General features: G+C 35.8%; 1 protein-coding gene and 1 pseudogene across 13 annotated transcripts in view; one reads left to right on the top strand and one right to left on the bottom strand.

Moving 5' to 3' along the window:
* The window catches only part of LOC111327074 (uncharacterized), a 29636-nt gene that overhangs the window by 6672 nt on the left and 6861 nt on the right, over positions 1 to 16103 (bottom strand). For 7 of the 12 annotated variants that reach the window (XM_088756346.1, XM_088756348.1, XM_088756349.1 and 4 more), the window contains 5 exons: positions 15698 to 15872; positions 15267 to 15362; positions 15016 to 15077; positions 14837 to 14897; positions 14604 to 14666 (listed from right to left, as the gene is read on the bottom strand). Coding sequence is in view for 2 of the 12 variants with exons in the window: in XM_088756357.1 (XP_088612483.1) it covers positions 15862 to 15872 (11 nt within the window). In the remaining 10 variants the exon portion in view is untranslated. Of the gene's footprint in view, positions 1 to 9187; positions 10699 to 10808; positions 10875 to 14603; positions 14667 to 14836; positions 14898 to 15015; positions 15078 to 15266; positions 15363 to 15697; positions 15873 to 16103 lie in introns of those variants that run through there. The other 5 variants (XM_088756352.1, XM_088756353.1, XM_088756351.1 and 2 more) reach the window with 5 other exon arrangements.
* LOC148732076 (uncharacterized) lies at positions 2882 to 5882 on the top strand (annotated as a pseudogene). The gene is made up of 2 exons (XR_015999785.1): positions 2882 to 3808; positions 4291 to 5882. The product of XR_015999785.1 is annotated as an uncharacterized LOC148732076 (transcript).

Raw genomic sequence — 16103 nt, 5'->3', positions numbered from 1 at the left:
GATTTATGGAAGTCACTAAGCAATGAAGAATGCTGTGCTTACAAAGATAAGGCAAAAAGTGCCAAAGAAATCGATGTAAAATGCCTTGAAGAAAATGAGAGGAAGAAGATTATAAGGACAGCAAGGCTGGAGATGATGGGTCAGGTAATTCTCTTCATTTGCAATAGTGAAAATAGTAAACATTAGACAATTATATTATAATGACCAATTAAATTGCTCATAATTAGCACTGCTAGTTGACAATTAATGACTAAATATTGGATAATAATAATGAGCACAATAACAATATGAGGGTTTACCACTAATTTAAATAGTACGAAAATAATTTTAATAATTATTGCAATAATTATAATAATAGCAATGGAAACTGTCTTCATTTCTTTATTACTGTAAGTAGTAAGGGCCTCGTTGGCTATAACCAATCTCATATCCAATAAGCGTGAATGGAATAATTGTTTTATTAAATTCTCAACCTTTACTTTTGCTAAATTTTATTTAAAGTTAAGAAATGGCCAGAAAGTGATGTGATTTCCAGGTGCCAAAACGACCTCTAAGCAACTTCTAATAATAATAATGATAATGATAATAATAATCATAATGATAATGATAATAATAATCATAATAACAATAAGGAATTTTAATTGTAGGGACTTTAGTCGTTGCATTGATTGGCCATGGCTTGCCGCCCAATCATTATATTGGATATCTGGGCATCCAGACGTTTTTACTGCTGATAATAATGATGATGATGATAATGATAATAATTTTGAAATAAAAACTAGCAACAATTGTTGCTATCTACTAGACAACAAACAAAACGTTGGAAAACCAAATATTAATGATACATTTGAATATGTTATAGGGAAATTCAAATTGAACAATAGATTAATTTAACAGTTTACCCTGGATTAATTTGATTTGACATTATGACTAGCTAACCACAAGTTAGCACAAATATACTCTTGCATAATATTTAATAAAAGTAATAAATATTTTAATAATAATATCAATATTAGATACCATATTTATTATGACTATAATGATTATGTTGACATTAGTAAATAATGAACATTTTTCTTAGCTCAAGATACTTGACAGCCTTGGCTGCCACTCAGTGATTATTCTGGTGGATAGTGCAGATGGCAAAATGCATGGGATGGTGTCAGATGAAGGTCTGCAATTTCTGTCTGCAAATGATGACATCCAGCTTAAGTTTAGACAACATTTAGGTATGTTAACTTTGATGTTTGCAAAACAAAGAGAAAGAAATTGCTTGATTTGGAAGAAAGGAATAAATTCAAAAGATACATCTTCTTCAAATGATATTGATATAAAAAAAAAGAAGTAAGTTTGTGTAATGATTTTGGTTTTTATAACTGTTGTATTGGAAGTGTAAAATATTTTAATAGGAAAAGATCGTGAAATTACCATTGCCTAATGGCACGTGATACAATGATCTTGCTAAATAGAGGTACAAGAAATATACCTGTTTTTATCCTTATACCTCAAATTTTGTTAGGAAAACAGTATTATTCTTTCTTGTGCTCCTGTTCCTTGCAGCGCATTTTAGTTTAAAGGGTAGACATACAATTAAATGAATTTTAATTAAAGGTTTCATTCATTTCTATTATAGTACAAAAAAACTTTATCTTTCAGCCTGTGACAAGAAGTTCTATACATTAAAAGATATTGTCAATCTTTTCAATCAAAAATATAGTAAGTAATTTCTTTTGATGAGTGTTTATCTGTCATACCGTACTTAAAGCTTTTTCTCTCATTTTTCCTTTGGTACTTATTTGATATATTATATTTTAATCTGGCAATGATTTTGAGGTGAACTATTGAACAATAATTATTTTAAAAGTGATATTATAATTTTTCAATGACTATCAATGTCTTGCATTACATCTATAAACTTATAAGTTTTTATGATTGTACTGCATTCAAGGACATCCAGGGACCATCTGGGTCAGTATGAGGTGTTTGACCCATCTAGAAAGAGTACTAAAAATATTTCCCAGCAAGATCTCAGGGTTTCATTTTTAAGAATTTATGTTCAAAGTATTCTGCAGGAAGAAATGTTTGCCTGGTTTTTACTGGCAATGCAAGTGAAAGAGCCGCAGCAAGCGCAAGTGTCAAATTTCTAGTGAAAACAAAACGTGTCCAAGCACAAGCACAAAGTCTTTATTCGCTAGTGCCATTCCTCAGCCGTGATTTGACTTCAACGTGGCAGATAATGATGCAAATTTATGATTGGTCCAATTGGTCACCTGACATGAATGATCCATCTACTTTTGTTGCGCTTGCATGTGTTTGGTTGCCACTTGCAAAGCCAAATGCAAGCGCTGCAGCAAGTGCAAGAAAAACGGAAAAATTTGAATATCTTGCGCTCGCTCTTGCGCTTGAGTTATCACTGCATGAGGCCCGTCTTCACTACAAAATAAGGCCTCTTGTGCTTGTGCTTGCTGCTGCTCTTGCGCTTGTGTTGCTAGTGAAAAACAGGCTTTAACAGTAAAAAAAAAACTTCCAAATACAGGGGGGTACAATAGATTGTTTAGCAGGAAAATGAAGTTTGCTGAAAATAATACAATTTTTCCAGGAATGCTATTTCCACATCTTTTTTACCAAACAATAATTCTTACTGGGTGCTTCTGTATGGGGTGCCATTACCGCCAAAATTATATTTTTAAAATTATTCAGCCTCTTTTTCATTAACCACTTACTTTTATGAATTAACCATACTTGTCACAATATTATTTAGCCCATTTCAAAAATTATTCAGCCTTTTTTTCATTAACCACCTACTTTTACAAATTAACCATGCTTGACACAATATTATTCAGCCCATTTTGAAAATTATTCAGCCTTTTTTTCATGGGGCATGTTTTTAATTATATCCCAACATAACTTGCGGGATTATAAATATATCCCAGAGTTCTTTTCACGTCCTATTCGTTGCAATATGGCCGACAGGAGGGGGATCGCGGATGTCGCACGTTTGCTCTCCCAAGCTGCTACCAATTTGATAAGTCTAGCACCACAATCATCACAAGAGCTTCGAGAAACTAATACTACTTCTGATCGAGCTCAAGCTGAGTTGAAACGAGCGTTTTCTCCGTACCAAAAAGTTCACAACGCTCCATCACCAGTTGTAAGCAACACAACTGCACGTGGAACATCAAGTCAAGCAAAACATTTCACCGTCACAAGGGCCGCAAAAGGGAGGAAGAAAAAAACCAAAGAACTAACAGCAAAATTATTTTGTTTGGCATACACTGCACAAGATGAAGTGCCGAGTACTGAAGAGAAGAGGGAATTGCTAACAGCAGGCCTTGGAGAAAAAAAAGGTTTTCTTCCAGAAAACTCTAGTGCAGGAGAACTCCACGAGATGGTTCAGGCAACGTTTCCAAAGTTGTACGAAGCTGGTGGTTATGAATTCTTGCACGCTGAACCAAGTTCTCGCCGTCTAAAAGCAATAGCTCCTGGCCCAAATGGGTACACTATGGAATATTTGAAACAGTTTGTTGGCCAAGGACGGATATATATTCGTCCAATACAGTCAAACCTGGATATTGACGATGTTGTCATCCCAGCTAAAATGTCCGTTCCTGATGAGTTTTGTCAGCAATGCTACAAATTTTTCCCAATGAATGAGCTCCGGCTGCACTTAGATGTTTGTGTACCTTTTGATGCACAACCAGGTGTATCTGGTGACCAAGACAACATTACTGGAAAAAATGTTGTCGAGGAACCTCCCAAAGAACAGATTGATCAGGGTGACAAAGAAGTGATTAGCGAAGAAAGTGAGGTAAGCATTGTCATTTTGTAACATAGTTTTCAATTATGATTGTAATACCTTGTGTGTTCATAAACAGTTGGGATGGCTCTATCTTCTTGGTTGCTTTTTGCTGATGAACTGGACTGTGGTATACCATGCAGGAGTGCAATTTATTAAGCTTATCTTCAGTTACAATTAAGTTAGTTTTCATTGCTATGTTAATTACATACGAGTCAAATCCTGCAGTGCCCATGGCCCCCCTGGGAATTTAACATTTTCGAAAATTCAAATCCTCAACCATACCAGAGGTTTCTTTTGTCAAATACTCCACTATTGGGGCTCAGTCGCACTTGAGCAAACCTCGTTTCAAAGAACCATGAGATGTTCGAATTCAGATTTTGTTTGTTTTTGTTTTGGTTTAGCTTTGTGTAGTGTACACTACATGTCAGCTAGTGTTTACCTCAGTTTTTTTCTACATAAATAACAGTAGACTCTAAATCTATCTGCAATAGGTTGCTGAACAAAAGGTGGAAGGTGTCGTGATGGTTGATGAAGACAGTCTGATGAATAGCACACACAACACAGAAGTGCCTGTAACGGAACAACCTATTAAAATAATAAGGGTTCATAGATCGTTAGTCAGGCAAGATATGCTAGATATATTTTCTGATGAGTCGATCTTAAAATACACTTTATCTGTCATTATTATTAATCAGCAAGGTAATGAAGAGTCTGGGGCAGGGACTGGACCATTACGGGAAATATTTTAACTTTTTTGGAAAGATTGTTATGAATCTCATATGCTAGGTGAAATTGAAAGAGTCCCATATATCCGTCATGACTTCAACAGAAACAAGTTTGAAGCAGTTGCTAGAATCATAGTTAAGGGATATAAAGATTGTCAATATTTCCCTGTGAAGATTAGTAAGTCCTTTTTAGTGGCTTGTCTTTTTGGAGAAGAGAGTGTGACTGATGGGATGTTGATGAGTTCATTTCAGAATTATGTATCAAGGTCTGAGGCTGATGTTATAGGTAAATGTTTAAGCCAGAGTATTCAGCCCGATGATGATGAGCTACTTGAATTTCTTTCCACATTTGACTGTAAGAGACAAGTCACAAATGACAATATCAGAGAATTGGTTACAGAGATCGCTCACAAAGAGATTATCATGAAACCGCAATATGCAGCAGATTGCTGGAAGGAAATAGTTTCTTCTTTGAAGATTTATTTCATGGATGTATCTTCCTTTTTGGTGTTGTATGATTCTATCATACCTACAAATTCAAAGGTAATTTCACTTTTCACAGCTGCCCCAGTAACAGCAGCTGAATCAGAGACTTTGGGTCACTTAAAGAGGTTTGTTAGAGGTTTAGATGAAGCAAAACTAGCCACTTTCCTGAGATACACTACAGCTTCTGATGTTTTGGTAACAGATATCATAACAATCTCATTTACAAATCAAGAGGGGTTACAACGTCGGCCAGTTGCCCACACATGTAGTTTTACTCTGGAAATGCCCAGTACTTATAGCAGCTTCTGTGAACTGCGACAAGAGTTCATGGCAATATTGAACTCAGATGTGTGGGAGATAGATATTGTCTGAGTTGGTGGTAATGGAACCTTTACTATTGTTGTATCAATTTCGTATTTCTTGAAGTTTACAATATCAACATTTTGAAGTTGTTGTTAGATTGAGCTTTATTATGAAATTAGCTTTTACACTGTTGATGTTTCTTTACAGTCAAATCGTCTCAAGTGTACACCCAGAGCCGATTATTGAGTTCATTGTTTTCACAATCATTTCATTATTCGTTGTTAGTGAATTATTTGAAGAAGTAATCCACATTATTCACATTTCAAGCTCTGAATGAATTGTAATATTATCAGAGCTCAAAATAACAATAAGGTATTCTTTATTTTGAGTTTTGGATTATTAATTTCAACAATTCATTGTTGATCCCAAATTATTTGAAGTTGAGAATCACACGGCAAGTTCAGTTAACTTATGAGAAGCTACAGTGTAGTCGTTATAGTTTTGCTGATTGAAAAAATGTTAATCAAAGTAAATGTATATGTTAATAAAAATATGAAAGTTCAACGGCATATTTTGCCTGGCCATCTTTAGCTCAAGATAAAAAAAAGAACAGTGGCTGAGACAAGGTGAGAGAGACTCCCTACTACATACCCTCCCCAAGAGCCCTACATGTAACTTAAAGCCTGCAGTTGACCTGAGCATGTCCCTCTTTGTTGACTTAATAAATGTCTTGCTCCAAGTAGCCAGATTTATATGAGATGGGGGTTTAATAGAGGATTTACTGTATATACTGAGTGATACAATTCAGTGATTACAAATCTCATTCAATGTATTTCTAATTGAAACATATAGTTGTATACCATCTTCGCATGAACTTGCCAGGTGGTCAATTCTATTCTGTAATTCAAGAAGCTGATTATCACTTAGGTTGAATCCTGTTTCTGGTACTTCTACCCTTGAACTGTCCATGCTCTCGTCACCAACAGGACCATCCCAGTCTATTCCATACTGATCAATGTTCTGAACATCATCCTCTTGGGGAACTTGGCCATGATTTCTATTGATTCCTTGAACCCATAACTGCAAAGGACTTCTGTTGTGCTCGGTCCGCAAAGGGTGCCTTATCCATCCTTCTTTCCAACATTTCAGCGAAGCATTTATTTTTGGAAGAAAAGCTAAGTGTAGACTCCAAATGTCTAACTCGTCATCAGGATCTAATATTTGACATTCCTCCAATCTAGTAAAGAGGTTGTAATAATAAGAAAGCACCCCATTGTATACATCAACCCACAATCGTTCAATCCTTTGATTGTGAATGCTTCTTCCTGTAATAGCAGAGCCTCTGTCTGGTCCACGAAGTGGATGAGTAAGCATATACTTGACAGTGCAAACATTTTCTCCCCCCTTGTCAGTTCTTATTCGTGATGGTAGGCCCCACTCTTCCACAGCTTTAATAAAAAGCTGCAGTACCGTTTGAGATCTGTTGTTTGTGTTGCATGCCAGAAAAACAGGGAGGCGTGAGTAGATGAACAACAAAACGCCACTTGATCAGTTTGTGATTGCCATCCAAGTGCCACAGACCTAACGGCCGGGTAACATTGTACGCACGACGATGCACACACCTATATTTCCGAGCTATCACTCCTATTGGGTCTATGCGATTAAGAGAATCTCTTACACGGTACCTCTGTACATATATTTTCCTCGAACGTAAGTATCCAACTAGTATTTTAGACCCACAATTTGGATGCGTTTCTTTAATTTCTTCTACTACTCTATCAAGTTCTTCCTCTGTTAAAGAAGAAAATTTCTCCTTTTTACAGATGCCGAACCCTGTCATACGTCGCTCGATAGTTCTCTTTGAAACCCCAAACATGTTGCTGATGTCTTCAACCTTAAAATTACATTCCAACAGAAACTCAAGTTGGTCTTTGGGAATGTCATAACAGGGCCGACCAATACCGCCATTGTATGCAACTGAAGTGCTTGCCACTGAATGAACACTGCTGGTGTTTTGCAATAAGATATCGTGTGCTTCAAAGAGACAACGATAAACAGTCTCTGAAACTCTTTCAACTGAATCCAGTGTCACCACATTCTTTAGCAAGTCTTCCACCATCTCGATCACATACTCATTGTCCAAACCATTTGGTTGATTCTGAATCAAATTACTTGTAGTCATTAGCTTATTTTGTAATACTTCTCTGAAAGTCGGGGCATCACCACCAGGTGCATCCGGCATTTTATATTTTCAGTATCACGCAAGGCAACTGGTACCGATGGCACGTTTTGAACTTTTTAGAATGGAGAAAACGCTTGTTTCAACTCAACATGACGCAGATCAGAAGTAGTGTTAGTTGCTCGAAGCTCTTGTGATACTAGACTTATCAAATTGGTAGCAGCTTGGGAGAGCAAACGTGTAACATCCGCGATTCCTCTCCTGTCGGCCATATTGCAAGGAAAAGGACGTGAAAAGAACTCTGGGATATATTTATAATCCCGCAAGTTATGTTGGGATATAATTAAAAACATGCCCCATAAAAAAAAGGCTGAATAATTTTCAAAATGGGCTGAATAATATTGTGTCAAGCATGGTTAATTTGTAAAAGTAGGTGGTTAATGAAAAAAAGGCTGAATAATTTTTGAAATGGGCTAAATAATATTGTGACAAGTATGGTTAATTCATAAAAGTAAGTGGTTAATGAAAAAGAGGCTGAATAATTTTAAAAATATAATTTTGGCGGTAATGGCACCCCATACTTCTGAGTGTCATACCTTGTTGGCCTTTCTGACTTCTGACTGGGGATAAAATGGTTGACAATGACTGACCCTTATATTTTTTGTTTTGATTGGGGTTATTAGAGAGTTAGAACATGGGAATTGGACTTACAGTTAACTACTTTGCCTAGTTAATGTATTTATTTCTCAGTTCTAAACCCCCTGCTTTTCGAAGTGAAGCTATAGGCAACAAAGGTGGAGTTCCATACCAGAAAGGAAATGTCAAGGCTCACAACCTGCCTCAAGGCATAAGGTTTCAAAGACCGTATGCATATGGCCAGAAACAGAGGTCCATGATAATGGAAGCAAAAGATGCCCTCAGATTTGAGGTTGTTGATAATTTTGACCTACCACAAGTCAACAGTCTTGTGTTGACAATTCTGACAAGAATGTTGTAACAGAAGGTTTTCATGTGCTTTCAAAGATTGTAGATGATGAAGTCTTCTATGGAGCTACTATTGATAACAGAGTAAATGAAACAGAAGTTGCTGTAGTGGATTTAGCATTTGACCAAAATATGAAAGACTAATATTACAGAGGAGTGAGGCCCTCTCTCTCTTTGATACAGATTCCCTTAAAGCCATTGAGGAAAATATTAGGCACAGTGAAGAGGGAGTGATAATTCCTGTCTTCAGCAATGAGGCAGAACAAGCATTCTGGCTGTTCTATGCTTTCATGAGCCCAAAATCTTTGTCTGAAATATCTGACAATGAGATCAAAGGACTACGGCTTGATAGAATTACAGAGGACCTGTCAAGCAACAACCTCACCAAGTACAAGCTGCTTACCAATCACCCAGATTCTGCTTGTGGTTTGAGTGTAGTTAAGTCAAAAATTGCCTCTACAGAAAAACACAATCCTTGCATGCCACAAGTATTCTATGATTCCTTAATTAGAGTTCTGCAGCACTTATTCTTGTGATAATGAGCCACAGAATTTCACTCAAGAACTAGTTTGCTGCATTCTTTTCACAGCATGGAATATGGCAGATTACATGCCTTTTATACTAAACAGCTTCTGCTATTTTGATTGGTGTGGTGATGAGACTGCTAAGAGAATGTATGGAACATGAAACTCATTTCATTATCATCACAACTGCTAAATAAAATTCTCTTTATTAGTTGAGCATCTTGACAATACAAGTTAGAAATATTTCTTCAAGAGCTTAAAAATCCGACAAAAAAGCCAACAATTATTTTTTGAGGATGGAATATAAATGGGAGAAGAAATTAACATAATAAAGGATTTACAAATATAATGTTATATTTACATGATATAGTTAAAGTTATTACAATCAAATGTATTATGTTTTTTCTTAAAATTGCTCTACAGTTGCTACTGTCGAGACGATTTGCAGGGAAACATAGGTCAGTATTTTGTAGTAATCATGCAATCACAATTGGTAAGTTGCACATTTCAGTGAGTTTTTTTATTTCAAAGAAGCCACTAGTGTTAAACCAATAGCTAATATGGATGTAGTTCATAAATAATGTAAACATTTAACCATGTAAAATTCTAACATCTGATTTTCATGACTAAAGACCAATCAGTAAATGTTTTACAGAGGCTAGTATAGATTTTCTGTTTTTCTTAGCTGTTTAAGGGGCCAGATAAGTTGCTGTATATAACCACCAGGATTTTATAACTAAAGGGTAGAATTCCTCATTATTCATCTCATTACTATCAACTATTGTTATTTTATATGTCAGATGGTTGCCTTGTTCTGCACTAGCCATTATCAAATCAATATTTGGCTTGCTGACCAAAATTCAAGTCTCCTTGATATTTATCGTTTTGATCTGTTTGTTGATAGTATGAGACACAACAACAGAGTGAGCAATCTCCACTGCTTGAGAGGACTAAAGTATGTTTTACTTTGCTTTCCCAGTCCAATCAAAGTAAGTTTGAGTTGAAGTAATCAAACTGACTGTGATAATATGTAGTACAAACAATTTGACAATTCTTTATCTTTCTTTTATCTTTCTTTATCTAAACAATGAGAAGACATGCAAGGCTCTCCACCATGTACAAGATGTGCCACGGCCTCCTAGATGGGGATTGGGGGGATTATTTGATAACAAATAAAGAAAAGAGAACTCGAGGAAGCCATGATTTTAAATTTATTTTACCGAAAGGACATAAAGACATTTTTAGATTTTCTTTTTTTCCCAGGACAATAGCTGAATGGAACAAACTCCCAAAAGAAACTGTCTCCAGCCAATCCCTCCGTATTTTTAAAAGCAAACTAACTTAAATTTATTTATCGGTAGTTTTAAATAGTTTTTAATAATTTTCAATAGTTTTTAATAGTGTTGTATATTTAGTATAGCTTCACTTATTATTATCTTAGAGTTGGCGTGATGTCCTAAACGATTTTGCCGACATAACGATATTTAGATTTAGATTTAGATTTATCTTAAGTAAAAATTTAAAACATCTGAGGTCTATATGACCTAGAGTACATTTTATCAGTGTACATGGACTGAGTGCAAATAGGCTCAGCAGATGAGGCAGTCACAGTCAAACATTTCTGTTAACTTGTTTGCTATTTCCTCTGTTGATGGGTATGTTGCTCATCGGGAATTTACTGCCTTTTTAATTATGTCACTGAAGGAAGGCAAGCATACATCACTTCATAAATTTATCTGTTGCATTAATGCTCCAAAAGAGGATACTTCTTCCTGTAATAAACTTATAGATATGTTGACGATATTTACCTCCAGACAACCAATGAAGAAACAGCAGATCACTTCCACCATGTAATGAACAATGTACACCCTAATCTGAAATTTGAAATTGAAAAACCAGAAACAACACCCAGTGGCATGTCACTATCATTACTCGATTTCAAAGTCACCATATCCAAGGATGGCAACAGTTCCTTCGAATTCTACAAAAAACCAGCCAAGAAACCACTATCCGTTCACTACCAATCAGCTATCCCCCCCAAATCCAAACTCAACTTCATCCGCAACGAGAGAAAACGCATTGAAGAGATGCTCCTCACATATATCTGCAACACAACACCTAAACTCATTCGACTACATCATTCACCTCAACGGTTACCCAGAGAGCAACATAGAACAATCAAAACGCCCACAGCACCCCCAAAGAAACTCTCAACCTGCAAACACAGAATGGTCGTACCTCAAGATCCTATACATTTCTGAACGACTAAATCACAGGATCTCCAACATCTTTAAGAAAGAAAACATCCCGATACGCATTTCCCACAAATCTTTTACACTCAGACACGCCCTATCCCAAACCCCCAAAGTACGCGAATGCACCAGAGACAAGTGCCCCATATCTAACACCGGATTATGTTTACGACGAAATGTAGTATACCAGCTCACATGCAATAGCTGCAAACAACAATACATTGGTAGTACGACACGCTTCATCCACGACCGCGTAAGAGAACATCTCAAGAATGGAAACTCATCCGTGAAAAAATATATCTACTCATGCCAAAACAAAGACCATGAAAGCATTGATGTCAAGATCATTATGAATGAAAACGACCCCGCCGATGTACGCCTGTACAAAGCATTTTTTCATTACAAAGCACAAACCTACACTCAATTCCCGGGAAGAATGTAGTGAATTCGCAGACCTCCTATTTTAGCATCTCGTTTTCATGCTCTTTTACACCCTTTGTTTATACGCTCCATCATTAGAGCCTTTATTATTTTCCATTCACAGTTTATCTCTACAGCTTTCACACATAGTCACGCCTTTCACCACGCACTCTTTTTACGTATATATCTATATATATAAACAGAATAAAAAGGTAAACCAAACGAGGAGCTCCCAGTAGAAGGATCCAAGGAGGATACAGTGCTTCAATGAAAATATTAATTAAGTGTAAAACGATAAAACATGAAGCAACCTTCTAACTGTTCCAGCTTCAATGTGGCGACGTTTCAGCCTTTGGCCTTCTTCAGATGGAACTTACATAAATACACACACACACATATATATATATACACACACACACACACACACACACACACACACACATATATATATATATATATATATTTTTATACAGCGCTCCCGGAATATTTTCTTATCCCTGATGATGCCACTGATCGGCGAAAGCTCGGATTTATAAACATTTTACTTTTTACAGCAGTGTAAGGCTTCATTCGATTAATTTGTATATATAATAACCATAGACGTAACGCAAACTAGCACCTCAAGTTTTGGTACGTGACACTGAATAATTGTCACGTTTTAATAGATTTTTAATCATTTACCATGAACTCCGCAAAAAATATTTCAAAAGTAATTTTATTAGCAAGAGTGATGATGATTTTAATTTGACAAAAGTGATTAGAATGACATTATGGATCCGCCATCTTGGATTTGGCTTAATTCTCGTTTTCATGTGCTGTTTTAGAAGAGGAGCGCACTCAGAGTTCTTACACTTAATCCGTGAAACACAAATAGTCACAATGTAATATTGCGTACTAATTACTGGCATTATATAATCTTTTATTTAAACTCTATGGATTATGTCAGCTATGTGTTACGATGTAGATGTCTGTATACCCATTGACACTTACGTGTAACACGTGCCGACGAAAAGTCAAAATTTTGGAGAAACCAAGAAGGCAAACACAATGCGCAGTAAATTTTTAAAAATCAGCTTTTCCAAAAAAGAAGCTCCAGTGAAAGAGGAGTAATTAAAGAACTTATTTCCGGCGGAAAAAGCGATGGGTGCATATTATGTTTTAACTCAAAAATCAAGATGAAAGATAAAAATCGCTAAATATTTTCGCATGTGTGAAAATGGACATGTGGATCATATTTCAAAAGGGAATATGCAAATTTGTCCGTGGGTGAAGTGATCTCCATCAACAGGAAGAAAGACTAAAATGGCCAAGAAACATTTCGGGACGTCAGATTTATTCAAAACAGTTTTTGATTTGCTGTTATAAGCGAAAGATGTACGAATTTCTTACGTGTACAAAGCCCACATGGTAAAATTCATCATGCTTAGATCGTTGTTTACTTGCCTTCATGGCCAGAAATTGCGCAGCGTTATGTTGAAAATTCTGAAAAAACTTCGATTTGAGGCAAAATCTATACTTTTTGAACTATAGAAAAAACTATACTTTTTGAACACATTGTTACTCGAACATAATATTTACCGGGCCATCGAATCGTCAAATTGTCGCCAGGCCCTGATTGAAGTCCGAAAGTTCGGTTTTCACTTTACGTCCATAATTCGCATCGCCTTAGAGAATCGTAGTGTCGTTGACTCGGGAGCTTATTCTGCCACTTTTAAGAATTGGATATCCATTCTTTTCCAAGCAGAGTATTCTATAGCATTGTTACTTTACTTTCTGCATTCCACAAGGTCAAACTCGATCGCAAATGAACGAAAAATCCGACCTGAAAATTTTGAGGGTCGGCCGCGTGGACGCCATATTTTCAAATTTGATCATTTTGTGAAGACGCATAGAATAATGCCCCTCTAGTACCCCCTAAAGTCGACAAAATATATGCGCAAACAATGGATTCTGATTGGCGTATTAATCTCCAAACTATAGAGGAAGTTTGGGGACAAAACTCCACTTGGTAGGGGAGGTAGGGGGAAAAGCGTTCTCGCGCGAGGCGATCGCGAGGTTCGGGCGGTTGCGGGCGGTTCAGGTGTTTAACTCGCTAACTCTTCACGGGTTTTTGAAAATCAGTCAAATCCGTGATCTAAAGTGAGCGCACTGTATGATAAAATATTGGGTTAAGAGTTATTATTAAAAAATTACTAATTCCTTTGTTTTCTTTTGTTTCTCTTTGACTATCACCTTCTAGTTTTTAGGATTAATTTTTTGTTTCACGGATGACGGCTCTTAGCTTATTGTATATTAATAGGAAGTAATTCTTTGATTAGCATTTTAATAAATGTTAATACCCGTTCTAAGGACCGACCGCACTCTAACCGTATGTTGTCCTTTTCATAGAACCATAAAATATTGTTAAATATGCATCTGAAATCCAGTATAAGAACACTAACATTGTTTAAAGGTAAATTAAAGGTTTATTTTACTTCTTTTTATTTCATCGATATTTGTTAGATGTTGAAAACTCAAAAAGATATTGCTATAATAATGACTGTTGATCGTAGGTGCAAATGAATTATTCACAAAAAATATAAACAATAGGCAATACTTCTACTCTACAATTTAGATCAAGCAATGCTCTCATCACTATCACTACAAGAATCAATGTTATCGAATGAGTAAGGCTCGTCAATGTCTTGTGTGTCTACTGAACAAGGCTCACTACCTTCATACTTAACAAATGATTTGAAAGCATCTAAGTCGATGCATTTAAAATTATAACAGCCCTTCCAAGAGGTTGAAAGTGTACGTATATCAGCATACAAAACTGCCTTTCTTCTTTGAAGGAGATAACTGAATCCCTTCCCAGTTATACTGTCATGGTATGTACTAATAAATGGTACAAGTGTACAGTACTGTATCATATTTGCTTTTTATAGATACCTTTCGATTTTCTTTTTTAGAGATGCATTATCTTCTATCGAAGTGGCTTGCTTTTCTGCATTCCTAATATGATAACAGAGTACAAACCGTCTACATAAGCAACTCAAGAAGTACCCTGCCACTCATCATAAACCCAAACATTGTATGAGAGTTATATATCATGATTTCTAATTTTCAAAAGAAACAGTAGCATTATACAAAGGAATAATTTCTATATTTTTATATCACAGTACCTCAGTGACAACTTTTGAGTCAGGAGATCTACATATTTTTCATCCCAGAGAAGCTCTAAATCTAGGGAATAACAAATAGAGTACATGTGATGTAAAGAATAATAATTGTATATTAAGCAGTTTTAGTTGTATGCATAGTAGTTGGAGTTGCATTGAATGTGTAGTTGCTTGTAATTTACCTTTTGAGTCATCCTGTTCATTCTCTACAGCAATCCACTCCTCAATGATAGTTCACACTTGACTGTAAAAATAAAAAATAATTATTGAACAAAGCTATTTAATGTATATCCATTCCCATATCTATGGCTTCTCTGATCAGGTTTGTGTACAACACTGATCTTTGTGGGAAGAGTTGTCATGATTACAGAACTAAATGCACAGGTAATAAAAGAACTTTGATTTACAATTTAGTATCATTTACAATTCTTACATGGAAATAATTTCATAGCTTCATCAAGGTCGTCAAAAACGATTTGGTGTAAATCCATTGCTCTGAGAAGCTTGGTTTTCAAAGCAGGACCTGAAACTATAAACATAAAGATATGCCATAAGAAATTATACAAACAATAGCAAATTATAAATTATGGTATTGGGTAAATAAAATACTCAAACAGAATACATTTCTAGTTCTTACAAGACAATTTATACTTGGATTGAGTTGCAAATGTCTTTCTTTTGTGTTTCAAAAAAGTTATCTTCTTTCAGCTTAACTGTTCCATACATAATCCTTTCACATTAATAACAATGTTAAATTGCAATATCTTGTGACTACCATTATGTACATTGTATGGAGGTATTGTGGTGCTGTCTAGCTCCATTTTAGTGTGTTAAATAAAGAAATAAAAGACATAATTTGTTTACCATATTTCTTTCTAAGAAGATAGCCATAATGAAAAAGACCGTCAGTCAGCGTGTCAATTCTCTTTTCAGGGCGCATTTCTTTAGTTATTCTCGACAAATCCCTTAAAAAGGACCACAGCCGCTCTGTCCCTTCTCCATCAGTAAGCCCCACTCCTTCTGTCCTTCTAGGAGAATACTGTATTTAGGAAAATTAAAGATGATTACACCATATCATTTCCATAGAGTAGCATTTCAGAAAAAGCCGTGGTTTGAATTTGAACAAGCATGACAACAAGAACAAGTCCTTTCCCAGTATGAGAAGAACTCTTCCAAAAAGCACAAAAATATTATGTAGCAGTATTTGACATACGTATTTCAAGCGGAATGCCAACCATTCAAACCAGAACATTTTATTTGACTTATTACC

Source organism: Stylophora pistillata, chromosome 4 (genome assembly GCF_964205215.1).
Source record: "Stylophora pistillata chromosome 4, jaStyPist1.2, whole genome shotgun sequence".
NCBI classification, from domain to species: Eukaryota; Metazoa; Cnidaria; class Anthozoa; order Scleractinia; family Pocilloporidae; genus Stylophora; species Stylophora pistillata.
This window is presented reverse-complemented; position numbering and strand designations above follow the sequence as displayed.